The sequence below is a fragment of the Xiphophorus couchianus genome, chromosome 2 (assembly GCF_001444195.1).
Source record: "Xiphophorus couchianus chromosome 2, X_couchianus-1.0, whole genome shotgun sequence".
NCBI lineage: Eukaryota > Metazoa > Chordata > Actinopteri > Cyprinodontiformes > Poeciliidae > Xiphophorus > Xiphophorus couchianus.
The window spans coordinates 13,997,644-14,023,895 of record NC_040229.1 but is presented as its reverse complement, the minus strand read 5'-3'; the positions used below and the strand labels follow the sequence as shown (position 1 = coordinate 14,023,895).

Sequence of the window (26,252 nt, the reverse complement as noted above, 5' to 3'; positions counted from 1 at the left end):
AGGATACAAATTATAAATCATTTAGATTATGCTGAAAATGTGGTGCTTTTACAATAATGTCTCCAAAGGTATACAATGATCTGACAAAAAGTTTCCAATATTGCCTGTTAAACACACAGTAAGTGCAATGAAAAAAACAATTAGGCATGTCAGAAGGTTGGACTAATACATATAAAATACATATATAATAATATGTTTTTGTTTTACTATTTTTTTATTCTTTTATTTTTTGTTTTACTTTTTTATTTTTTTATGATTGCACAAGAGGTCAGTTTCACTCTTGACAGCATTTGGTTAGAAAATGCTACAAAATCCCATAAAAAGAATTTTTTTTTTTTCAAATTGCCCTTTAAGGGATGAAACTTTATTGAATGTATTTTACAAGAATCCAGTTAAATGTGCCGACTGTTTGCTTGATCTTTTTCCTGAGCTCTAGTAAATGTTTCATTGAGATAGCCATAAAAACATATGTAATTGCATTCAAACAGACTGATTGTGTAGCTCCCATTAAGGCAACAGACTCACTGCTGCAAGATGAACTAGAGCCCATGATAATCCTCTTCAATGGAGGAGAATTAAAAAGTAACAGATCTGATGTTTTTCTTTTTAATCCATCCAATGTGTACCATTGCTCTTTTTGTTTACTTTTGCCCGGTTGCAGTTTCATGCTCCTATGCAGTGCAAAGCATAAGCATCCCACTTTACTGTTATTAACCTCTCCTGTATGCAACAACCTCAAACTTCAATATTTTTTATATTGTAGGATAGAACAGCATAAAGTGGTGCAAATTTATGAGGTCCAAATAAAATCTGAAAAGTGTGGCATCCATGTGTATTTTGTAATAACCTTAAATACTGTTCAGTGCAACTGCTTGTTTAGACCGTGTGTGTGAGTTCCTTATGGATTTCCATTTGGCTGTCCACTTTGAGTCTCTAATGCAAGTCTTCGAGCGCACATCTGATTCAGATGGCTGAATTAACTCCAGGAGAAACTTTAAAGACTCGTTCATTTCATTCAGGTGTGTTAAACCAGGTAAATATGTAAAGCATGCAGACTCTGGACACGACTGGGTTAATCTTACTACTCAACAGCCACCACAGCATTGTAAACATCTTGTTTATATTGCCCAAGCCTGTTCATGTAAAGGGCATAAAGCTGTAAAGTATTACTATACAATAGTAATGCTTATACTCCACAGAGGCAGGGAGGAGAACCATGAGCTCCTTTTGATTTTGGACTATCATGGGGGTAAAAACTGGTTATATAACAAGCGGCTTCAGCTTAGATAAAACCAGTGGAACTTATGAAATTAGAAATTAGTGATTATATCAACATATGTTGGGGGTGAGAAAAGGGTGACAGCATTTTCTAAGCTCAGGTGTGTGAAGCACTTTCAGTTCTGAGTGTATAAACACACTTAGAAAATAATGGAAAATGATAACATCAGTAACAAGTTTATTTTGTCACTAAAGTTGCATAATTGTTTATGTAAAGAATTTTACAATTACTTTCATAAATCCCGGTGTCAGAGAAGCAGTACAACTTTACGTTATAACAATGTCTAACTTAAATGTTTCAGATTCAACAGCCCACCAGACGGACGACCCTCTCCAAGGTCCTGAAATTTGCTTTCCCAAGCATGCGTCATGTGACTGCCGAGCTCAGCACCGAGCTTACTGGTTTCTGGAGATTTCACGTGAGAAACGGACCTCAAGCCCCCTTTTCTCTCATCCTGCGTCTGCGGCAGTTTGTAAAGGCTCTATTCTGCTCTTTTTCACCCCACCCCCCCCCCTATTTTACACGGATAATGAGGACGTTCAACGCACTGGGAGTATGACAAAAGATTTTAGCATGTTGGACTGACTACTGCTTGCGGTTCTGCAACTATAGTTTTTAATTAAATGCCAACGCGGTGAATGCGTCGGACGGAGTGGACGAGCCCGCTGCTGGAGGTCCGCATTGAGAAAGTCATCATCTTCTCTTTGGTTTTTATTTTTCACTTCAGAAGGATGTAACGACCGACCTGCCGTGTGCAGGCTGAAGCGTCCCCCATCAAAATGCAAAAGGGAATACGACTCAACGATGGTCATGTCACCTATCTGGGGCTTTTGGCGAAGAAGGATGGTACAAGACGAGGGTGCTTAAGCAAAAAGAGCTCGGACAACACGAAATGGCACACAAAGTGGTTCGCTTTGTTGCAGAACATGTTATTTTATTTTGAGAATGAATCTAGCTCTCGGCCGTCGGGATTATACTTGTTGGAGGGGTGCTTATGCGACAGGGCGCCTTCACCAAAACCTTCTCTGTCAGCCAAGGAGTGCTTGGAAAAGCAGGTAAGGAGAGAGAGCGAGAGAGAGAGAGAGAGAGAGAGAGCGCACACAGGCAGGGACACGCACACACATACAGGCACACACAACATGCGCGCACACATGCACATGCATACGATCCTCTCCCTATGTGCAAAAGATACTGAGAAGGTGCAGCACGGAATGTAAAATTTGCTTCTTTGCGCTAAAAATGTCCATTTTCTTGCAATATGCACGTATTTTTCTCATAGGAATCCGCAAGAGGATCTCAAATCCAATGCAGTAGAAAAACGTCAGGTTTCAGATTGCTTTGTTGCACGTTATGTAATTCATGCACGGCTTTAATGATGAGGTAAGAATAAAAAATAACACCTAATGGTGTTACAGGAGTCCTGGTGGCGAGCAATGCAGCGTCTTTTGTTTCGCACCAAAACCTGCTTTCTTTTTTCCTCTCTTGCTTTTCTAAGCAGTTGGCACTTTTCACTCGTGCGTAAAATGTAAATATATTTATGGAACTGGCGAGGGGGGAAAGGCATTTGAACACATTAACACATAAATGGTTTTCAGCCGTCGTGTAATCCACGTTTAAGGGTGGATAAGTTGGAACCTATCTAATGGCTTATAAATAAAACAAGCACAAATAATGAGAATTTTAGAAAAAAGTTACGGTTTCAAGGTTTCCACCTTGTGGCGAAATCATATAGTTGCCGTTCAGCTCCCTCTAATCTGGATTACCTGGATCAAATGATTGAGTGTGGAGAGTTCTAATGATAGTAATACACAACCTACAGGTCAGTCACAGTCAGGAATATGTCTGAAATGTTCTTACCAAACTACAAGTATCAAAATTTGTACAATAAACCACTGTAAATTAAGCTTCACTCCACTTCATTTCCACTGCCTGCACAACATTTTGATGGGTCTCAATGCTGTTATTGTGAACAGAGCAACTGAACATGATGCTCCTCAGAGAGCTTCTCCCCTGCTCTGTAGATAGGTCTGCTATCCAAACTGAGGCCAGACTCTCACTGCGAACAGCTGCCCCTCTGCTGACAAAGCAGAACGCAGCACACGCTCTCAGAGTTGCTTGAAAGGCAACCAAAACACCTATCTGAAACCCATTTCTTCTGAAACCCGCTGCACACACGTCTGCGTCCTGCAGAAACAAATCCAAATGCAAAATTTTTACATCATTTCAATGCTTTTGGCAAAACATGGAGAGATGCACGAAGATAACAGATTTACAAAGCTGATTTTTTGCAAACATTAATGAAACAAATTGAATAGAAACATCTAATTGGAAAATTTAAGCAATGTACAACTACTGAAACTAAAGATCCTGCCGCACAATCTCTATATTATGTGTTCTCAAATGGAGTTAGTATGAAAATGATAACGCTTGAGCCCAGGGTTTCCATGGCAACCCTTATTTGCATCCTAAAGAATGATGCAGTTGGAAGAGGCTCGATAACAGCCTCAATAACAGCCAGGTAGACAGGGGGAATCAGTGCATCGCATCTCTTTTATTAATGCAAGCGCCATCAGAGTTAAATTTGTTCCTTGCGGTACCTTCGAGGGGTCAGAGTCCAATTATAGAAAAATGCAGCTTGTTCTCGCCTGGTTGCAGCCTCACTTTTGCCAGAAACACGCGAAGCTGGCTGTATACTGCAATGGGCATGGGTTATATGTGCCAACAGTTTTCACAAAAACACTTTAGGGGCAACAGTTGCAAGTAAGGGGAAGACTATCATTGAAATGAAATGGCATGTATGCAGAATGATTGTAAACATACTCATCTCTTAAATATATTCTGATATAGAATAAATGATTGTGGTGTTAGAAAACAGAGCAGAGTTTGAGAATGGCAAAGGGAACAAAACAAGGTTTTGTTGAATAAATTTAAAGATCATGAGGGAAACCTGTAACATGTCTGCTTCTTTTTATCAGTTTGTTTCATATTGATGATACGGTTATTCCAAATGTGGAGCAACACGGCACAAATAATGATTAGCTGCAGGTTGAGACCAACAATTGGTCTCATTTGATCTGACTGAGGCAGTTCAAAGGAGAGACAATGGCTAGTTTTAGGGTGAAGTAACGCTTTGTTAGAGGAGAGTTGTACACCACTTGAAACCTTTGATTTATTTTCAAATATATACATACATAATCTGCCTGTCTGTTGACACGTCTTTGGTGATTTGAGGTATTTTTATTGAAAAATTTGTAGTGCATAAATAACTACGTAAATTTAAAACCACTAAGCACTTAATATCTTTTGTGATCATCAAGGATTTCAGGGATGTATTAATTTTGACTACATTTGCTTTTGATACAAACACTTCTGGTCAAGCCCACACAGTTGCAAAAGTATCCAAACCCATTGAACTTTAGCAGTTCCCTGAATAGCAAACCTTATATTCAGTTAGTTGTTTTTTTTTTTTTTTGTAACAGACCAACAGAAAGTGGTGCATCATTGCGAATCACTATAAATCGGATACATAGTTTTTAAAGTCTTTTCCATGTCTAACTCTGATGAAAGGTGGTGCACATTTGTATTCAGCATGTTATATTCAGAGAACCCAAAAACAAAATCCTTCAGACGTCACCTAATTAGTTACTAAAGCTGTGGTGCTGTCGTGTGTACAATTTAACCTAAGTATTAATAAATTGGTTCTGTGAAGACATCAGATGTTTCTGCATAACATTACTCAACAAATAGTACTGTCAAGACCAAAGGACAGATACGTTTAAAGTAGAGTTAGGTTATAAAACATATAGAGCTTTGAAAATCTAAATTTTCCAATGAAAGTAGACCGAAATGCAAACTTTTCAAGACATTTCTGTTCATCTGCTCATGTCAGCATTACATCTATAAGCTGTGCATACCACAAATAAACCTTTATGGAAATGTGAATGTAGGAACTCATTATTAAAAGAAAGCAATAAGAAATTATTTTTGTTGTTCCTATACGTGCCATATAGCCGAAGATTATCTTAGATGAGATCACAATACAACTCTATGTAAAACATTATGTGTAGCAAACAACTAACACTGCCCTGAACACACCGTCCAACAGTGAATAATGGTAGCAGCAGCATCATGATCTGGAGGTACTTTTTATTAGCAGGAAGAGGAGAGCATGGCCGCAGTTGATGTGAAGGTGAATGGAGCTCAATGCAGGGTGATGCTTCAGGAACATCTGTTAGATGCTACAAATGAATTAAGACTGATGGTGAGGTCCAGAATGTTAGTGGAGCCACAGCTGCAATGGAATGGTTTAGATCATCCTAGTCAAAGTCCAGACCTAAGTTGAATTTAAAATCTGTCAGATTTTAAATTTGAAATTTGGCTACTATTACACATTTCTTCTCTTTTACTTTTGCCAAATAATTAAAAGCAGACAAAGATAAAGTGGTTTTCAAATGATGACTAGCCAAAAAGAATCTATCCAAAGCAACCTGGCCCTGTGCGGAAAAACTATGTCCGTGTAAATCTAAATAGCAAGTTGATCCATTATTGGCAGCAACAACTGCCTTCAAGGGTTTGTGATAAATAGCAGTGAGTCTTTTATATCGCTGTGGCCCACTCTTGTTTTAATTCAGTTACAGTTTTTGAACATGAGCGTCCTGTATAAAGTCATAGCATCAAGGTGTGAGAGGTTGCAGTTTCTGATGGTATCAGCTCCAAGCTCCTGAGATGCAGTCCAGATAAAGTGTTTACCATCATGGGATACATGTTTAACATGAAGGCCTCATGGGCTGTACCAGTGCCAAATACCACACATTTTAAAGACATCAGCACCTGCAGGATGGTAGCACTCACTCTGCATCTGATGAAGACCTTTGATAGGTTGGTCCACCTGGTGAGGTCTTCATCGAATAAGCTGCAGTTTGTCCACCAGCCTGGTATTGGGGTGGATGACGTCATCATCTACCTCCTACATCAGTGGTGCCCAAAGTCGGTTCTTGAGGGCCGGCATCCTGCATGTTTTAGTTCTCTCCCTGGTGGTAGTAACACCAGGGAGAAAACATTGACATACTGTTCAGCATGTCAATGTTCTTCTTAGGCCTTCTAACGAGCCATCATTTGATCCAGGTGCGTTAAACCAGGGAGAGAACTAAAACATGCAGGATGCCAGCCCTCGAGGACCGACTTTGTCCTACACCAATACTTTTAACACCATTCATTCTGGACTTCATAGGGACAAGCTGGAACTGTAAGAAGTGGACTGCCACATGTCCCATTGGATAATGGATTACATCATTGTCCATTCGTAGTATGTGATGACGCAGGGCTGTAAGGAGCTGTGCTGACACTGTCCCTCTTCAACCTCTACACTACAGAAGTCTATGCTGCAGACTTCTCCATTAACTCCCCAGGTTACCATATGCAGAAGTTCTCTGACTCTGCCATAGTCAGCCTCTTCAGATGAGGACGACTCAAGAGTGCAGACAGTGAACTCAGGACTTTGTGAACTAGTTCCAGCACAACCATCTCCTGACAACATTGAGAAGATCAAGGAGCTGGAGGTGGATTTCCACGTGAACAGACCCAATACACTGACAGCGATAAATATCCAGGCACCTGACATTGAGGTAGAGGCCGTTTAAACCCACCTGGTTTTGGTTTTATTTATTCAGATTGCCTTTGTCTGAAGTTAAAATTATAATGGGACATTAAAGAGACTAAATAAATCAGTTGAAGGAGAAATAATCCCAGCACTGTTGTATGCATGGTGGATTCCTTCAGTTGTGTCCTTCTTCACCAGGTATTCTCTTGTATTTCTGAAGGTAAGGCATGTTGTTTTAAACCTGAGAAGAGTTTGTTTTAATACAGAATACCACCAAATCAATTTAAAACATAAGGGCATCGCAGAAAATAATTTTCAAGCAAGTAAAATATTCTGTATGTTCCATAACTGAAAACAAAGAAAGACTTCTCGTTATTTCTTCAGTCAGATTCAGTACAACAGACAGAATAATAAAACAACAGCTGTGAACAACTGTTCTGACTGACCAGAGTTGCTAGGAAACAGGTTCTGCACTGTTCTGTACTCAGCTGTGGCTCCAGCCTCTGTGTCTTATAGCATTTCCTCCAGGGAACCATGAGACATCCCAGGATCTGAATTGGGGGAGGCTTTCCTCAGTGTGCTCCATCAGCTGCACTGGTGGGCAAAGAAGATGTGGCTTCCCCAGGCTCTGTGTGGTTTAAATCACCCGCTTGATGTCTGCAGCAACAAGGCAGCAGAACAAACACACAAAGTAGTGGAGAGGCCTCAGTCGAGCAACTGTGTATAGCAGATGAAGATTATATTAAATGCAGTATATTTGCACACAGTTCAAAGTTATATATATTTGACTTAAACCTAAGACAAAGTTTGGGAAAGATAAAAGCAGATTTCAAAACAAGAAAATCTGTCAAATGAAGACTTGTCAAATTTGATTAATTGATTTTTAATACCACAATCGGCAGAGACAACTTGATAAAAAAGTGCCTTACTGAGTCAGATGAGGCTGAAACATGTCTGGAATCAACTTACATTTCCACTCTGTTACATCAACTCAGTTCCAACAGAGCAGATTTTGTAGCATGAAAAATAAAATAATCTGCAAGGGGCCTCTTTATACTACTGTAGGTGCAAACCAAAGAAATAAACCTTGTTGGAACTTTACATCAGAGATCAAAGATGTTGCTGTTTTTTATATTCCACCACTCATTATTTGTTTCCTCTTCTTTGTTTCAGTACTACTTTACTGTCAACTTCACCCATGAAAACCAAAAGGCTCTTGAGTTGCGTACAGAAGATGTAAAAGACTGCGATGAATGGGTGGCTGCAATATCACACGCCAGGTAAAGGTGCACACAAAGACAATTAGACACTGGGTTAGGTAAGACATCTATTCAGGTTCTCAGACTGTCACAGAAGTATGACTTGGTTAGTTTAACATGACATGAAGCTGTGTTCATTATCATAAAACATGTTACTCAAGATTTAGCACAGAACTAAGTGTGTTTTGTGTGTACTTTCATATGATGCAGTTACAGAAACTTGGCCACAGAGCATGAGTCTCTCATGCAGAAGTATCTTCATCTGCTTCAGATTGTCGAGACAGAGAAAACAGTTGCTAAGCAACTTCGTCAACAGATAGAAGATGGCGAAATAGAGATTGAAAGGCTAAAGTCAGAGGTAACATTTACTGATTTTTGTTGTCGTTTTTATACTCACAGGATACACTGGAATGTAACATATGTTAATGCAGGGATTGCAGATCATCACGGCTGCCAATAAATTAAAAATATTGGTAAAACCTATGCAAGTATTTTTCCTAACTGAATTTGTCTATGCATTTATATTATCTCTTCAGTTTCAGTATGGTATCATGGTCACTATATGGTTAGCTTGAAAATAATGAAATAATTTTTTTTAATTGTGTATTTTGGGATGGAAGGTGTGATATTTAAAGATGTTACTGTGTAAGGTCAGAGAAAGTTACTTTTGTCATTTTGTCAATATTTTGCAGACAAGTAGACCAGATTTGCAATCAATCAGATATTTTTTTTTTTCAATGTGAAGGTTTCTAAAGAGCCATAAAATAAGTTGGAGAGTGACTAATTTGGTGAGACGAGCCAGTGCTCTATTTTGCATCTCCTCCCAAACAAACGAACAAGCAAAAAACCTTCTGTGAACTTGAATATCAGGTTGTATTCTTAGGATCAAGTAGTCATTTTACGTTAATGTGCAAACGTGAGGCTTTAAATCAAACCGTTTCTGGAATATGCATGAACTCTCTATGAAATGTAGTGACAGCTAACAGTTTCTGTGGCAACAAAATGAGAGAATCCATTTCCCACAGATTTGAATAGCTCAGAGTAGGTTCTCATTGGATTTATATTTTTCCAACATCCCGATTAGCTTTTATTAATACATCATAGTTTGACTGAATCAAATGTCATTAAATACTCTGGATTTTACTGATAGATGTTTAGAACTGACACTAGGCATAGTTACAAGCGAAGTGAACAGTATACTAATTTAGTCACGCCAATTTTCACTCCTATGATGTGTCCAGATGACTTAGTCACTTTGTTTACTTGCTGCTACAGTAAGTGTGAGAACGATACCAACTAAAGTGTGAACAATTAGTCTTTATTTTGGCTGCTTTTCTCACAGATTTCTGGACTGCTCAAAGACAATGAGAAGATCCATGCCAGCCCAGCAGCCGCCCCAACAGAAGACGACTCAGAAATCAAAAAGATCAAAAAGGTAATTGCATAGAATTTAAACTTTTAGCTTCATTTCATTTATGCATTTGTGTTTTAGATGTCAACACACTACTCTGCCTCCTGCAGGTTCAGAGCTTTCTGAGAGGCTGGATCTGCAGGAGAAAGTGGAAGACCATCATCCAGGATTACATCCGCTCACCTCATGCAGAGAGCATGAGGAAGAGGAACCAGGTGGTGTTCAGCATGCTGGACTCAGAGGCCGAGTACGTCCAGCAGCTTCACATCCTGGTGAACAACTTCTTGAGGCCACTTCGCATGGCCGCCAGCTCTAAGAAGCCGCCGATTACACATGATGATGTCAGCAGCATTTTCCTCAACAGGTTGGTTCATTCTTCCTCACAGAAATCTTGAGGGGTACTGTAGTTTCCAACTTTCTTCTTTTCCTTGGATGCTTAACCTTACACAATATGTGGTGGACAAATCCATTACACATCCTCAGATTTGTAGGACATTATATACGGGGTCGATATTATGAAACTAGTTAGCTTTAAATGTTTCAAATTTTCGCAAAATGACAAAAAAAAAATTCTTCCGTGTTACATACATGTCAGTTGTAATTCATTTTCTTTAGCAAGAGACGGAATGACTATCAATAACATAAACTGCATAAAACACAATTTCTTGTTGGCAAACCATAAGCATTGATTTTACTATGAAGAATGTACTCTACATTATTCTCTCTGGCATTTTTGTTTTTCCATTAATATTTGATTTTGTTCTTCAGCTTCGATTTTGAAGACAAATTAAGATGAAAATTTAAATCAAACAGGAGAATTTTGTACTCCTACTCCCGATTTGTCTTGAGATTTATAGGTTTTAAATGTTATTTTTACTAATTAAATTATGTTTGTTTTTTTTCTTTTCTTATTTTAGTGAAACTATTATGTTCCTGCATCAGATTTTTTACCAGGGTTTGAAGGCCAGAATAGCTAGCTGGCCAACATTAGTACTGGGTAAGAATCCTTTACTTTTTACTCTCATCATACAAGATTAAAATAACCTCAGAGTCCCATGAAAACGTATACTTTCTTTGAATTGGCACTTTTCCACAGCTGACCTTTTCGACATCTTGCTACCCATGCTGAACATCTACCAAGAATTTGTTAGAAACCACCAGTACAGCTTGCAGATCCTGGCTCACTGTAAGCAAAACCGGGATTTTGATAAGCTGCTGAAGCAGTATGAGGCCAAGCCTGATTGTGAGGAACGAACTCTGGAGACTTTCCTCACTTACCCAATGTTCCAGGTTAGTTTGTTTTTGCCATTAATAATCTTTTTGAATATCACAAAAACAACCATGTTTTGCTGTCGGGTTTAAACTCGGGTTTGCTTTAACCCGAGCCAAGCTCTCCTCGCAGTTTGTAAGGATATTATCATAATCAGCAGCTTTATTAAAGACAGAAATAGGTCCATAGAAAGATAATTTAAGAAAATTTAAATTAAATTAATTTTAAGTCAGACAGTTTTTCCATATATAGAATGTCCATTTTCAAATATGCTGTTGTCACAGTACCTGCTTTATTTACTGTTGTGTCTCTCCAGATTCCAAGATACATTCTTACACTCCATGAGCTTCTGGCCCACACTCCCCACGAACACATAGAAAGGAACAGCTTGGACTACGCCAAATCTAAGCTGGAGGAGCTTTCGAGGTATTTACATAACGAAAACTCAGAATGATCATCAAATCTTTGCTTATCTTCAAAGTTAGGTCCTTCTAAATGTGAATGATGAAATTTCCTCTATTGTAGAATAATGCATGATGAGGTGAGCGAGACGGAAAACATCAGGAAGAACCTGGCTATAGAACGCATGATCATAGAGGGCTGCGAAGTCCTCCTTGACACCAGCCAGACGTTTGTGAGACAAGGTATCCTCCACCGTTATCACAACATGAAGGGAATTCTTGTCCTTTCACATTACCAGACCAACAGCCTGATCTCACGGGGAGCAAAGGGAATTGCTTGATGCTCTTTGGGAAGTGTGAGCATTATTCACAGGGAGAGTCTGTAATTTCCTAATGTAATTAGACTGTTCTGAGGCACAGTGATGATGAATCAGGAACTGTAAATGTCACATGTCCCCAACAGGCCTTTGTGGGTGAGGAGAGGGGAAAAGCGGTGGAAGCTGATTCAATCCCTATTATCTAATGTACTACATGTTTGTTTCTCTCTATTTCTGTACTCTTAACCAATCCTTGCTTTTATGTTTATACATTCAAAATTAGATATTTTGATATCTGAGCTTTTTTTAAAATTATTTCTGTCTGGCATTTAATCACACAAAATGTTTCCTATTTTAGATCTTTTAGGAATAATAATAATAAAGAAATGTAAAATGTTGTTTTACCTGTCTTCAGATTTAAAACTTTTCAAACATTATCTTAGTAGCTAACCTTTAAAGTATCGTATTTGTTCCACAAGCTTCTCACAATAGTTTGCCAGTGCTTTGACCTATTCTTCTTTAAGGATGACTGATGACGGAGTCAGGTTTGTAGGTCTCATTGATCTCACACACCTTTTCAGTTCTGCCTACAAACTTTATATGGGGCTGAGATTAGGACTTTGTGAAAGCCACTCCAAAAAGATACATTTGTTGTCTTTAAGTCACTTTGTAATTAATTTGACAGTATGAAAGTAGGCTCATTCTCTATTTGGAAAACATATCGGGGCGGAAGATTTAATTTTCTGTCTGATATTGTGATGTTTTGCCTCAATATGTACACAATAATTTATTTCCTCATGATGCCATAAATTTTGTGATCTGAATTTCTATCATCACAATAAGACCCACAAAACTACTGCCATTACCTTACTTCACAGCTGTGAAGGTGATTTCCATCTTGCAACCTTCCCTCTTTTTCTTTGAAATGTAACAATGGCCATTGTGGCAAAACACTTTGCTCTTTGTTCCATCAGACCACAGGGCATATCTCTACAAGTTAAGGTTTTGTTCCTTGGTGCATTAATCAGATGTTAACGGCTTCTTGGTAATGTCTTCTTCTCTGACTGATTTTTCAGTCCAGGTAGACTGTTCTGAGGCACACTGTGCAAGAAATAATTCAGTGTAGATAGTGATACTCTCTTACTGGCTTCCTTCAGCATCTTTACAAGAGTTGTGCCAAAATGCAAAAAAAAAAAAAAAAACGCAATCATCTCTAGTACATAGAACCCGTCTCCTATCTAAAAGTCATGATGGCTGGATATTCCCATGCTGTTTATACTTACATGAAGTTAATATATGTAGCTTTTTTCAGTCATGCCAACCACTTTTGATGCATTTTTACACCATAGCCACTTTCAACAAGCCACTCTGTGCACACATTCATTCACTGCTATGCAAAGTATTAAGTAAATTGCAGCTAAGTGACTTTCCCCAGGGCACATTGACATATGGCAGGTTAGGAAGACAGAATTGAAGTCACAACTTTCTGCAAAATGACTCATCTTACCGGTGAGCCATTACACACCCCAGTATGTACCGTAATAGTTTGCTTAGATGAACATATGAACACCTCAAGGCATGTAGAAATTTTAACCAAGGGTGTACCAGACTTGCAGACGTCCACAATTTTCTTCCTGATGTCTTGACATATATCTTTTAATTTTTGTGTTTCCATTATGTCACACAAGGTGCCAAGGTGTTGCGTAAGAATACATTCAAAGATGTAAAATTTTGAATTTGAAGTAAACAATATAAAATGACCTCATCATTTTTTGGATTCTTAAAATACAAATCAGGTTGTTAATCCTAACTGATATGAAACAGAACAAGCTTAGTCTTACTTCATGGCAGATGATGAGGGGAAACAATGTTTTTTTGTCTTTTTAGGTACTGCATGCCAATACCTGGTTTCTACTGTTAATATTTATCTCCTTTTCTATTTGTGGACTGCAGGGTCTTTAATCCAGGTGCCAATGAGCGAGAAGGGCAAGATCACCCGTGGGCGACTGGGTTCTCTCTCTCTAAAGAAGGAGGGGGAGAGGCAGTGCTTTCTCTTCTCCAAGCATTTGATCATCTGCACCAGGGGTTCAGGAGGCAAGCTTCATCTCACTAAGGTGAGCCTAAGCTGCAGAGCTGGCTAGAACTGTATATTTTCCTCATTTTTAACATGTCTAGTGGTACGGTGAATGTTCAAGATAAAAAAGAACCATAATCAACAGTACACATATCAAGAATGAATGCACCAATGCAATCATGTGGAAAAAATGAGGATAAGTTCAAGGCAGTCTGTGTTTTCTGAGCGTATTTGGTCATATGGATATTTAGTATTAGGGAATTTTATGTATTATTCATATATCTTTATGTCATCTAAAAAACAACAATAAAGGGAAGGAAAAATATTTCACATTGCTCTACAAGATGTAATTAAGATGTAATTTATGATGAAGAATGAAAATAGCATTTATTCCCACTTAAAGCAGCTAAAATTAAACACTGAACTCAGGCATCAACGATTCAATCCACAGAGTTTTCCAAGGCCTGCATAAAGAAGATTGCAGCAGTTTTGTCAGATAAGGTTTTGTCAGATAAGTTTGAAAAAAATGTAAATCAACTGGAAAGTAGTACTGTATGGAAAGTAGTGTACAAGGATATTCAAATGAATTACCATCATGCCCAAGTATGATGCACAAAACAGGGCCTGAAACTGGCATATTTCACTTTCCATCCAAACGTTATCATCCTTGACAGGAGAATGTGCGGCCCCTCACGTAAAATCTAACCCATTCATTCATTGTGAAGAAAGGGGAAATCTGCAACGCAGTTGGTGAGGTGGGGAGTTGAAATCACACTGCATCATGAATCCTCTCAGACATTTAACTTCACTCTATATCAAACTTTAGTAATATCAACAATGGAATGTTTTCAGTGGAAGCAAACATATAGTTTTGGAAATGCCTAGTCAGAGTCAAGAACTAAAGCTGACAGAACAAATCTGTGGTGTTAACTGAAGCAAGCTTTGGACAAAAGAGAACAGTTAATGTCATGTCAAGACGTGGCATGATGACAGACTCCGGCCAAACAACTCTGAAAGCCAAAGCTTCTAGGTATTTTCACATAGTATTAATTTAAGGCTGTTCACACTAATTAATCCGGACTGTTGCACCTTTATCTCTTTATTTCTCCTCCTAACACACTTGTTGGATTTTTAGCTGAATTGCACAGAACAGATGACAGATGGTGAATATTTTTAAATAAATTACTACGGTCTCCATTTATTGCTTCATCAAAACCTGCCATTTTAACAGGGGCATGCAGACTTTTAGATCCGCTGTACATTTGTGCCCAAGAAGTTATACAACGCCGACATTATTACTCCACATAACTCAACTCTGAAGGTTTTAAGATCTGACTTATGTTATTCATTCTCGTTGCTCAATCTATACATGGTGTGCATGCAAACATTAATCTGCATTACGATATGATTAATCTGTGATGCTTTTTACAAACTCTGAGAAATGTACATTCTAAAATTATTAGTATTCTAGCAGGGTTGGTTGCTGTCACACAAAGATGCATTCTGTTGAGTGAAAAAAGGCTGGTGTGAAACACTAAATCTATTTTTTTACATGCTATTTTTAGAACGGAGTGGTCTCGCTTATAGACTGCACTCTGATGGAGGAGCCTGAGGGGACAGATGACGAGTGTAAGAGTTTAATTCATGTTCCAGCTTGCAGCAATACGCATTATATGCAGTGTGTTTGAGATTTTGTGTAATGTCTGATTGCCACAGTGCATAATAATGTAGTAATGTTATATATTCTATCATTGGAAGAGTCAAAATTTTAATCAGTTCAGCAGAACAGCCAAAATATTTTCTTTCAGGAGCTATAATGTAAAGCAATAAAAGAACAGCATTATATATTTTAGGGCATTTGATAAGTAATCATTATTTATATTAGGAGCAGAGGTAATGGCACACCACAGTCACTGTAAAATAGGATTTCACGAATATTCAAGAACAAAATGACAAAAGAACTTGGAATTGACATTTTAACTCTATAACATTTTGTAGTAGTGGAGGCTCACACAGAGTGGCTAACATTACCAAAACAGTATTTATTCCAGAAAGAATGCAGGTCCTTACATTCATTTTGCAGTCTTAAAAAAACCTCCTAACATCTTTTAATTCACTATTTTCCATAACACATACAGGTTGCTGTATTCCATTTAGCCTTCCTGTTGTCTGCAGAAAGTCTTGCTCTCTCACAAAGTTTTGCAACCTTAATGAAATGCAGACATTCATTAAAAACAGTTTCTTTGATTTAGCTTCTTGCTAGTTTGTGCTTCCTCTGACTTTATTTGGAACACCCAAGGGATTGTAAACTTAGGTAACACTGAGTCTTGTTTAGTCTGTAACAGCTTCCTCATAAAGCAGTGTTGTTATTGGTGTATGGTGCAATTACTGACCAGTTGGTCACTGGTCAGGGCTAGAAAACTGTTAGTTCTGGTTAGCCGATTTCCCATCTATCAGAGAATAAAATAATTAAAGACATCTTATTAGGTATACTAGAGCAATTTCTCTGTCCTTTACATCACAAGCTTTGTATTTTAAACTGATTTGGCTACAGTTACTTGAAATATATATTTTTTGTGCCATGACTGCCTATTTGATTAGAGCTATAAAGAATGACATCTTGTCTTTTTGCTCCCCTCAAAGCTAAATCCGATAAGAGTGGCCAGGACATGGAGCACCTGGATTTTAAGATTGTTGTGGAGCCAAAGGACAGTCAGTCATTCACGATCATCCTGGTGGCCTCCTCCAGGCAGGAGAAGTCTGCGTGGACCAGTGACATCAGCCAGGCACGTCAACACACATAACAATCCCCAGCAGTGAGACACGAAGCTGAGCGTGTCAGCTGAAAGCCTTCATATTACAGAACTCACTAACGTTTCCTCTGTCTCCTCTGTTTACTTCACTGCCCCTTTCCTGCAGTGCATAGACAATATCCGCTGCAATGGGCTGATGATGAACGCTTTTGAAGACAACTCTAAAGTCACAGTGCCACAGATGATAAAGTGAGATATATTTTATTTGCATTCAATACTGTGTATCTTGCCTGCTCTGAGCCCTTTCTTTTCTGATTTTTGTGGGCCGTTCTTTTGCAAATAGATCCGATTCGAGTTTGTACTGTGATGATGTGGATATCCGCTTCAGTAAGATGATGAACTCCTGCAAAGTGCTGCAGATTCGCTATGCCAGCGTCGAACGTTTGCTGGAAAGACTGACCGATCTCCGTTTCCTTTCGATTGACTTTCTGAACACTTTCCTGCACTCCTACCGCGTGTTCACCACAGCTGATGTGGTACTGGATAAACTCATTACTATCTACAAGAAGCCCATCAGTGCCATCCCTGCTCGGTGAGTCATGAGGCATATTTGAGCATATTTGAATGTTTTATTGCCATCGATGACACTTTTAATCAGAAAACATATAAAACTCTAAGAGTCCGGCATATCAGCATCTCTCTCTTTGAATAGAAGGCTGATGCTTGTGAAGTGTGTTCTCCACTTAAAGGTTTTGACGTTTTAATCACGCTTGAATGTTTTTAAATAATCAAACAAATTCTGATCCCAAAGATAACCTCACAAAATACTAAATACGGTTTGCTAATGATTTCATTAACTAAGCAAAAACATCCATCTAAATTAACCCTGCCCTATGTGAAAACATATTTTCTTCCTGAACATAATTGGTCTTGCTGCTGTTGTCAGTAGATGCCATCAAGTGTTTGAGATATTTGGAAATTTGTCTTCCTTGTCCGTGATAAATAGTAAACTTTGACTACATTTTTTTTGGAAAGCTGAATTCAGTTTCTCCAGCCACTGCTTAAATACTGCTAGCATTACAAAATCATTAAGCCATTTAAATAGAATCAGTCTAACAACATGAAATAGGCAAAAAGCGACACATTGTGGCCCAAAAATTGAAGAACAGATGCTAAAGAAAGTCATTAACATTTGTTGGTCTAGAAACAACTACAAAAGCATTTGTTAGTTTTTTGAGAATCTTGCATAACTCATCAAAAGCCATTATGCAAACATGGGCAAAACATGAAAAAGCAATTAACGTTCTTCGGAGTGGCCAGTGGACCAAAATTACCCCAAGAGTGCATTGACGACTCACAAAAGAACAAGAACAACATCTAAAGGACTGCAAAATTTACTTGCAGCCTTGAGGCTGATTTGATGCTAAACGTGACCTTGAAGATTTGCCATAATCGATGGTACTATGAATTCTGCTCTCTAGCAGCAAACCTGATGTCCTGCTATCAGTTTGGGAACTTAGCCAATGCAGACATGGGTACTGCAGCAAGTCCACCTGAACAGTTAAAAGCAGTAACACAATTGTGGTTTTGGAGCAATTTAGCAAAAGTTGGGAAGCTCTATTATGATTTTAAACCTGAAATCATAACAGGTTTGATTACTTTCAATTGCAGATTAATTAAAACAATCATACAAAGTACAGACCAAATTTCCTCTACAATAATTTAAAAGAATGACTGCATGTTATCAGAAAATATATCCAACAATCTGAAACATGTAAGAAATACCAAAAAGAAGAAGCAGAAGAAATCAGTTGGAGGCCAAATACTTTTCAGCAGATATTTGTTTCAGCAAGTAGTGAGAAAACAGAAAGGCATCAAATAAGGGCAATGTTCTATTATGTTTCAGTTTGTCTGCATGAACTTGTGTAGGTTGTATGTGTGCTTTGGGTCAGTAATTGGGTCCAGTTAGTTCTTTTTGGCTGGGAGTGTCCAAACTCTGATCTGTCGCGCTATGGCAACCATGCTTTATGCTGCAGGACCCCACCCTGCGCTTGTTTCCCTCTCTTCATTTTTTTGAGAATATCTGTAGCATGAAATATAGACGGAAGTGTTGCATTGTGGGCTAACTCCCATCACTGCATGCCTAGAGTGAGGACCCAGCTGTGGGGTTCAGATCAGACAGAACTCCCCATGTCCACGCCCTGCAGTATGCTTTCCCATGGTGCTTGTAATGTCACTGTGAGACACCTACACTTGGCTGCTTGTGTCAGCAGTGGCCATGCGCACTATCACTCGCTGTGCTATTTATGGGAACCCGTGAGGTCGGCAGGAGGGTGGCAGGGAGTGGGAGAGGTTTACTGAAATGCTGCAGTCTGTATCCTGCTCTAAAATGTTGAGACTTGGTCGCAAAAACAGTTTTGATTGCTGGATTTGCTTGTTTTACAAGAAAAGTATAAAGTTCTGGATAGAAGTTTATGTGCATTCATCCATGGAATGGATCTAATATTAATTTGTGATTTTTTTGTGATTCATTTGAACTGTTGCTTTTTGTGGGTGGAATGATAATACAGCAAACAAATTCACACCTTTTTAAAAAATAGGAATTTAATGATTACCGTACATTTAAATCAAGTGTCGCTTGTCTCTTATCCACACTGGATCAGAATTATATATTAAATATATTTTTCTTCATCAAATTAGACTCAGTTACCATAATCCTGTATTCCATTGACTGGCACTGGGAATTTCATAAGAAGAGAGTTGAATGACAGTCATGGGAACACAGTCTTGGAGAGACACAAATGGCAGAACCAAGTGCAGTTCCAATTTTTTAAAATCTGCCATAACTTGGTTAAAACTGTGTTGAGTTACTTTTATTCACCTTAACTTATGGTGAATCCAATCTTTGAAGTTCCAGCCAGATTCATTTGGTTTGTTTTGGTGAACCTGCAATGTGACCAGAACGTTCCTTTAAAATCAGCTCATGTATTTAGAACTTGAAATTATGCCCGTAAGTGTTTTTGGTCCTGGGTTTGAATCCTGGTGTGGGTTCTTTCTGCATGGAGTTTGCTTCCTCCCATAGTCCAAAGAGATGACTGTTATGTTAATTGGTTTTTATAAATTGCCCTTAGGTATATGTGCGTGAAGGCATGGTAATTTTTCCTGTTCATCTTTGGCAATGTGAGGAACTGGCAGCCTGCCCAGGGTGCACCCTGCTTCTAGTCTGATGACCGATGGAGATAGGCACCAGCTGCCCCACTTACATAGATAAGCAGATATAGACAGTGGATGGATAGATGTATATTTCTCTCATTCTTTTCTGTAACATACGCAATTAAAGGTCAATAAGGAAGAACACGAATTACTCCTTCAGATTTTTTAAATCAATGAGATAATTTATACAAATGAGTTGCTTATCATTTGCCACAGTTAATGATTGACTGCACGTGAGACTTGATCCTTTTATTACATTACCAATTCAGCCAAGACAGGAACTCTTATATCCCAATGTCATACATGTTTATGCAAACTTCTGACCAGTACCATAAGTGTTCTTTGTTCAGTTAGCCTATTACCTAAATAAAATTCTACTATATCATACAAACATATTTCTTTATGCTAACCACATTGCAGGTCCCTGGAGTTATTCTTTGCCAGCAGTCAGAACAATAAACTTCTTTATGGAGAGGCTCCGAGCTCTCCCAGAGCAAGCAGGAAGTTTTCCTCCCCTCCTCCTCTTGCTATTGCCAAAAACTCATCCCCCAACCGCCGACGCAAGCTCTCTCTCAACATCCCCATCATCACTGGGGGCAAAGCTCTTGACCTGGCTGCCCTCAGCTGCTCCTCCAATGGCTATGCAAGCATGTATTCCACCATGTCACCATTCAGTAAGACTACCTTGGACATCAACAAGCTGTACGTGTCCAGCCCGATCACAAGCAAGATCCCTGATGAGGGAGAGGACAAGAAAGATAAGGTGGAAGACACATCAGTGTGTAAACAAGGTTGGTCAGCTGCAGGCAATCCTAGAAAAATGCTTCTTTTGATTTTATATTGACATTATAATGTGATCAAAACCTTGATCTTTATTCAGATCTTTCTGTGCGAGAGGAAAGCGACAACGATCAAAACCAGAGCGATGATGGGGATCCAGAAGCATCTCCCACCAAGTCTCCAACCACACCAAAAAACATCAAATGCAAAAACTCCTCAGGTACATTGCGTCCAAAACAAGAAGTGTGACATAATCTCACATCATGAACATGATAGATAATCTTCTGGACTGCACACTCCCATAACACTCAAAATTTATCCCTTAAACTATTTTTTTTTCAGTTTTAGTTACTTACAGTGCTACAATAATTACTTTCAAAGATAAAAAAAATTCTTGACCTGCATGTTATCTGAAGAAAATGGGGATAAAGCCGCTGCACATCATAATGTGTTCGTGGTTCATGAGCATGTGGGGAAAACCAGATCTTGGCTACAGTAGGTGTTAAGAAAAACTTGTGTCATAGCAACTACATCAAGAGAGTGCTTTCCCTGCCGCCCCCAGTGATGAGTGTTTTGCTGCCACCAAGATTATTTTCGCCTTATAAATCTATTGCCAAAAAAATGCATGGTAGATTTTTAGCAGCAAGTCTTGGACAACGACATGTACATTTAGTGAAACTGTTGAGCAGGGTTGCAGATTTGTATCTGTGTATGAGCTGGTGATTCGAACAGGGCAGAGAGCTGAGAGTCTGTTGATTTCGCTGTTATGCTGATATTTACTGGCTATATTTAGCAGCAACCATCTTAAATATCAAAGCCTCTTGAAGAGAAAAGTCTAGAGGGAAACTGTTATGTCGGTCTCTAGTGCTCCCTAGTGGAGGTGTGTGCAAGCAACACCGGGTTATTCTGCAGTCTGAATACATTCGGTTATTTTTAGTAAGATGCAGTTACATAACAGTTCTTGTTTGAAAATGATTTATTTTGACTACAGGAACCTGTTAATTTATTTATTTTTTTTGTCTGTAGAGTTTTCTTTGTTTTCCTACAACAATGGCATGGTCATGTCCTCATGTCGAGAGCTCGACAACAACCGTAGCGCTTTGTCTGCTGCCTCGGCCTTTGCCATTGCCACAGCTGGAGCCAATGAGGGAACGCCTACAAAGGAAAAATATCGGCGGATGTCCCTTGCCAGCACAGGTATGCGGTCTTGTCAGGTCAGGGTAAGACTTAATGGGACCATAAAATATTTGGTAGAACAGGGACATTTGGGCCCATTTGTCCACCTCTAACATTTCTTCCATTCCTGCTCTTTAACCAGTGAGCTATCTATAAAAAATTAAGTTTGAATGCACTCTCCAGTATTTTGTTTCACAATCATGTCAAATTAAATGTTCTCCAATCTTTACAATTAATCAACATACTGTAAAACTGACTTAAAAGGCTCTTTCCAGACTTTTTTCTTGTTCAAGTCATTATTTTTCTGTTGCTGCTCCTTACTCATTGATAGATCAGTTTCTCTTATTTGCACAGTTAAAGTGAAGATGACGGTGAAATAAAAATAAAAATCTTAAACTCTTAAGTTTATACAATATCTCAGCTGTAAGTGTGAAGGGGTCGCCCCATGGAAGCTAGAAGCTATACACTGGAGATCCAGGTCCTCACAGACAAATGACAAATTTTGCAAATATTGGGGGAAGTTTTACTTCACCAAAACCGGATATCTATTTTTACTAGTTCACTATTACTGAGTTGCTAAAATATGTGTTACTTGAGTAGGCATTGGCCAACTTCCTTAATTAAGACATACCACTGTTTTTAAAAATGTGAAGAAAATGCTGTAGTCACCAGAGTTTTCATCTGTGGCATATAGAAAAGAGATAAGCAGTACTACTTTGCTTTCCAATAAGCTGGCTGAAACAATGCCACATTTTCCCTTTCTAACATAAATACAAATCTGCTCAAGGAGCACCACCTATCCAACATGTTTAGGAATTATTGTTTTAAAACAATACTTGGATATCTAAAAGTGGAATGTGTCATGACTTTTTATATATTTTGAACAAAGTGCATTCCTGTCAAATCACAAGTAAGGGGAAGTTTGAGCTATAAAATTTCACTCCATTTGCAGATTGCATCAGCAAAACAATACACCACATGCATGAACAGGGGGGCTTAGGAAAGTTGCTAAAATGAAAATAATAATAATATTTTTTTAAAAACTGATGTTGTTTTGATACTTGTCAAGGCCTTTTTACAAACACTTTGTGTCTGAAAGGTATCCCCAGGTCCCTGCTCACATATGAGCAATATAATTCTGGCGTTAGAGTGGTTAAATAATGACTTTGCTAACATAAATATAGGGCTAATTTGAACTACAGCATTTATCAAACTGTTCTGCTCAAGCACTCCTGGGGCCCCAGATCAGCAAGAAGCTCTGAACAGCAGCTTGGTCTATTTATACCCACTGCTAGCTCACTTCATTGTATACAATATAAACCAAAGTTCACTTACATCCTGATAATAACTGTCATTAAGTGTAAAGAATTAAAGTGATTGAAAATTGTGTGGTTTGTTGATGTTTTCCTGATGTTTTACCTTTTATTATTTTTATTTTTTGTGAACATTAGGGTTTCCAACAGATCAGAGAAACGGTGACAAGGAGTTTGTGATCAGACGAGCAGCAACCAACAGAGTCCTGAATGTACTGAGGCATTGGGTGTCCAAACACTTTCCGGTAAATGCTCTGTTCAGAGACATTTAGATGCCGATTTTCTATCTCTTTTTTTTAATCATGACCCAAATAACTGATCTTTGTAAAGTTATCCGGACGTGTGTTCTCTATGTCTTTTCAGGACTTTGAGAGTAACAATGAGCTGAAGACAAAGGTCATTGCCTTTCTGGAGGAAGTGATGCATGACCCTGAGCTGCTGACCCAGGAGAGGAAAGCAGCAGCCAATATCATCAGGTATCACTGACTGCTGCTACATCGTGGGATTAAAATGGGTTTAATTCATTAATTAACAATTAAATCTGTTTATTTCTTAAGTAAAAATTGCAATAAATCCTTTATTTGATTATTTATGGGCAAGTAAATGAAAAGATATTACAAATATCATAATCATTAGCACTCCTATGCTGTGAACGCAACACAGTGGTCATGAGGTGAGCAAACAACCAAAACACATAATTTTAAAAATAATACAAAAAAACTATATATAATTATTACTATCATTATTTTAATTATGTGATTTTATTTTTAACAAAAAATATGTAGATATATATTTATGTTTTCTGATAAGTGTTCCGAGATATATTGTTTATGTGGTTTGGTATACTCATTTATAATACTTAGCAAAGTCTTCTTTCATTCCACACCTCAACAAATTGACAAAAACAAAGTTCATGGTTTTGTTGAAACCCAATTAATGTTGGAGCTGATTTCTTTTTCTCTGTCAGGACTTTAACTCAGGAAGACCACAGTGACAACCAGATCACAATGGAGGATGTGACACAATTAGTGAGTGGAGTCAATTGCTTTTGGCATTCACAAATTTTTTATATTAGAAACCTGTAATTTTGGAGCCTTTTTACAGCATTTCATCAATTACTTAAACCGTAACCCACTGTGGCTGTACAATATAGTGTTTTTTCAAACTTTGTATTTGAAACCTTGTACTTTCCAAGCCCTGCAGACATCTGTGAATTGCCAAGTGGACATGATTTGTCTAAATGTATATACACATTGCTTGGTCAAACAAGATGAATGCTTATTCTTTACTCAACATGTTAAAAGATTTATTTTTAATGTAATCAACAGCTTATTATGCCTAAATCAGCTGTAAACCCTAGTGATGGTGAGATAAAGCTTTCAGACACATTTAAGCTTTTCATCTATTTTAATTCTCTTATGGGCCAAAACTCCAATGAAATTAATTTGCTTTACTGTGCCATCAAGTGGCCAATTGATGCAAAGTAGGCTTTAGTATGTGGAGACACCCCAAAAGACTTGTTGCCATGATTGCAGTAAAAAGTGGCTGTACAAAGCACTTGAATAACATTTCAATAAAATATATTTTTCAGGGTTTATTTGATGTTTTGCATTTTAACTGATGCTCACATTTGTTTACCTCACTTAGGTAGGAGGGGGGAAGGCCGAGCCGTTTGAGAGCCACTCCGCCTTGGAAATTGCAGAGCAGCTAACTCTGCTTGACCACCTGGTGTTTAAAGTCATCCCATATGAGTAAGTGCAACAGTAAAGCTGAACACATATGTGACCTATGCACCACATAGTCTGTTAGTTATTTAAGCGAGGTTCATCTTTCAAGTTTCTCCTGTAAGTTGAGTTCTTTGTATTTCAGGGAATTCTTCGGTCAAGGCTGGATGAAGAATGATAAAAATGAGAAGACACCATACATCATGAGAACCACCAAGCATTTCAATGATGTAAGCTTTATAAACACACTTAAGCTAATTTTATTTACTCCAAAACTTATTTTTTCTTTCTCTTTCTTCTGAAGACAAGCAACCTGATCGCAACAGAGATCCTGCGGTGTGATGACTTGGTCACTCGAGTGGCTGTCATAGAGAAATGGGTGGCTGTGGCTGACATCTGCCGTTGTTTGCATAACTACAATGCTGTGCTTGAAATCACCTCATCTCTAAACCGGAGCTCTGTTTTTCGCCTCAAGAAGACCTGGCTAAAAGTCTCCAAACAGGTATGAGTTTCCGGAGATGTTGCAACTTTTCCTTGAACCTCTGTCAATAAAATACATTTCCTATTCACTCTTTTTCATAGACAAAAGCACTTATTGACAAGCTCCAAAAGCTGGTTTCATCAGAGGGAAGGTTCAAAAACTTGAGAGAAGCTCTGAAGAAGTAAGTTATGTCCAGACACCTCCTATTGAAGTAAGAGAATAAAGGGTCTAGTAGAGAAGGTGGATGCTGATAGTACGTTTTCTTTTCACTAGCTGTGATCCTCCCTGTGTACCATATCTGGGGATGTACCTCACTGATTTGGCTTTCATTGAAGAAGGAACGCCGAACTACACTGAAGACAATTTGGTCAACTTCTCAAAGATGAGGATGGTGAGATGTTTGGGGCTCTGTTGCATTAGATGCAAATTTTATTCTCTACATGCAGAAAGTAGCATCTTACATGTTTTCTTTTTATAGATATCTCACATCATCAGAGAAATCAGGCAGTTTCAGCAAACAGCATATAAGGTTGACCTGCAACCAAAGGTAAATAAGAGACTGTGGCTTTTCATCCATGAAATTAGTTTTTTATAAATCAAGGAGACCTAAAGGTGCCCTGAATCCATCTATTTTGGAGCTTTTGTGCCTGATAGGCGGAGCACTGTGGAGAGGAACTGAGAGTCTATCCAGGTTCCCAGGGACCTTAGTGTCAATCTGCAACACATGGGGACAGTTTCTGAGGTTGCATAGTTATGAAAAGTGCCTAGATATGCAAGTTCCCAGCATGAATTAGCTTTAGTAGTTTGCCAAATTATGACGAAGTAGTTTAGATTTTTTTTTACCCTTTCCACCAAGGATAAAAAATGCCTTTCACTGTAATTTACAGTAATAGTACTAAATACATTGGACCAGGCTAAATGGTGAGTGCTAGGTGCATGTATTTTCAAAGCAGCAGATATTTTAAAGGTATAGGTCCATGGCTTTGCAATAATCAAAATAAACCCAGAGGAATATAAGACAAGGCCACATATTCTGGTTGGTAAGATCTATTCATACATTGAAGCTAATTTAAGGTAACTACGGAAAAATATCTACCTCTTTTAATAACTGAATATTTTGAAGTAGTCACCTCTTGACCAGCGGAATAGGCCTTTAAAAATCATGCTCAAACCGATAAATGTCCAGTAACAAAAGCACCAAA

At 38.4% G+C, this 26,252-nt stretch overlaps 1 protein-coding gene across 1 annotated transcript in view; it reads left to right on the top strand.

Moving 5' to 3' along the window:
- The first annotated feature begins 1,635 nt into the window (after nucleotides 1-1,635).
- Nucleotides 1,636-26,252, top strand: part of rasgrf1 (Ras protein specific guanine nucleotide releasing factor 1) — a 28,719-nt gene continuing 4,102 nt past the window's right edge. Inside the window, exons 1-26 of the mRNA XM_028042210.1 lie at nucleotides 1,636-2,334; nucleotides 8,052-8,158; nucleotides 8,348-8,495; nucleotides 9,480-9,572; nucleotides 9,659-9,912; nucleotides 10,466-10,545; nucleotides 10,645-10,838; nucleotides 11,135-11,244; nucleotides 11,344-11,462; nucleotides 13,490-13,650; nucleotides 15,176-15,239; nucleotides 16,254-16,396; nucleotides 16,530-16,612; nucleotides 16,707-16,955; nucleotides 19,997-20,367; nucleotides 20,457-20,576; nucleotides 21,383-21,553; nucleotides 22,984-23,090; nucleotides 23,209-23,321; nucleotides 23,813-23,873; nucleotides 24,493-24,596; nucleotides 24,715-24,799; nucleotides 24,874-25,071; nucleotides 25,152-25,231; nucleotides 25,324-25,441; nucleotides 25,529-25,597. Coding sequence (XP_027898011.1) covers nucleotides 2,059-2,334; nucleotides 8,052-8,158; nucleotides 8,348-8,495; nucleotides 9,480-9,572; nucleotides 9,659-9,912; nucleotides 10,466-10,545; nucleotides 10,645-10,838; nucleotides 11,135-11,244; nucleotides 11,344-11,462; nucleotides 13,490-13,650; nucleotides 15,176-15,239; nucleotides 16,254-16,396; nucleotides 16,530-16,612; nucleotides 16,707-16,955; nucleotides 19,997-20,367; nucleotides 20,457-20,576; nucleotides 21,383-21,553; nucleotides 22,984-23,090; nucleotides 23,209-23,321; nucleotides 23,813-23,873; nucleotides 24,493-24,596; nucleotides 24,715-24,799; nucleotides 24,874-25,071; nucleotides 25,152-25,231; nucleotides 25,324-25,441; nucleotides 25,529-25,597 — 3,678 coding nt within the window. The 5' untranslated portion in view covers nucleotides 1,636-2,058. The remainder of the gene's footprint in view (nucleotides 2,335-8,051; nucleotides 8,159-8,347; nucleotides 8,496-9,479; nucleotides 9,573-9,658; nucleotides 9,913-10,465; nucleotides 10,546-10,644; nucleotides 10,839-11,134; nucleotides 11,245-11,343; nucleotides 11,463-13,489; nucleotides 13,651-15,175; nucleotides 15,240-16,253; nucleotides 16,397-16,529; nucleotides 16,613-16,706; nucleotides 16,956-19,996; nucleotides 20,368-20,456; nucleotides 20,577-21,382; nucleotides 21,554-22,983; nucleotides 23,091-23,208; nucleotides 23,322-23,812; nucleotides 23,874-24,492; nucleotides 24,597-24,714; nucleotides 24,800-24,873; nucleotides 25,072-25,151; nucleotides 25,232-25,323; nucleotides 25,442-25,528; nucleotides 25,598-26,252) is intronic.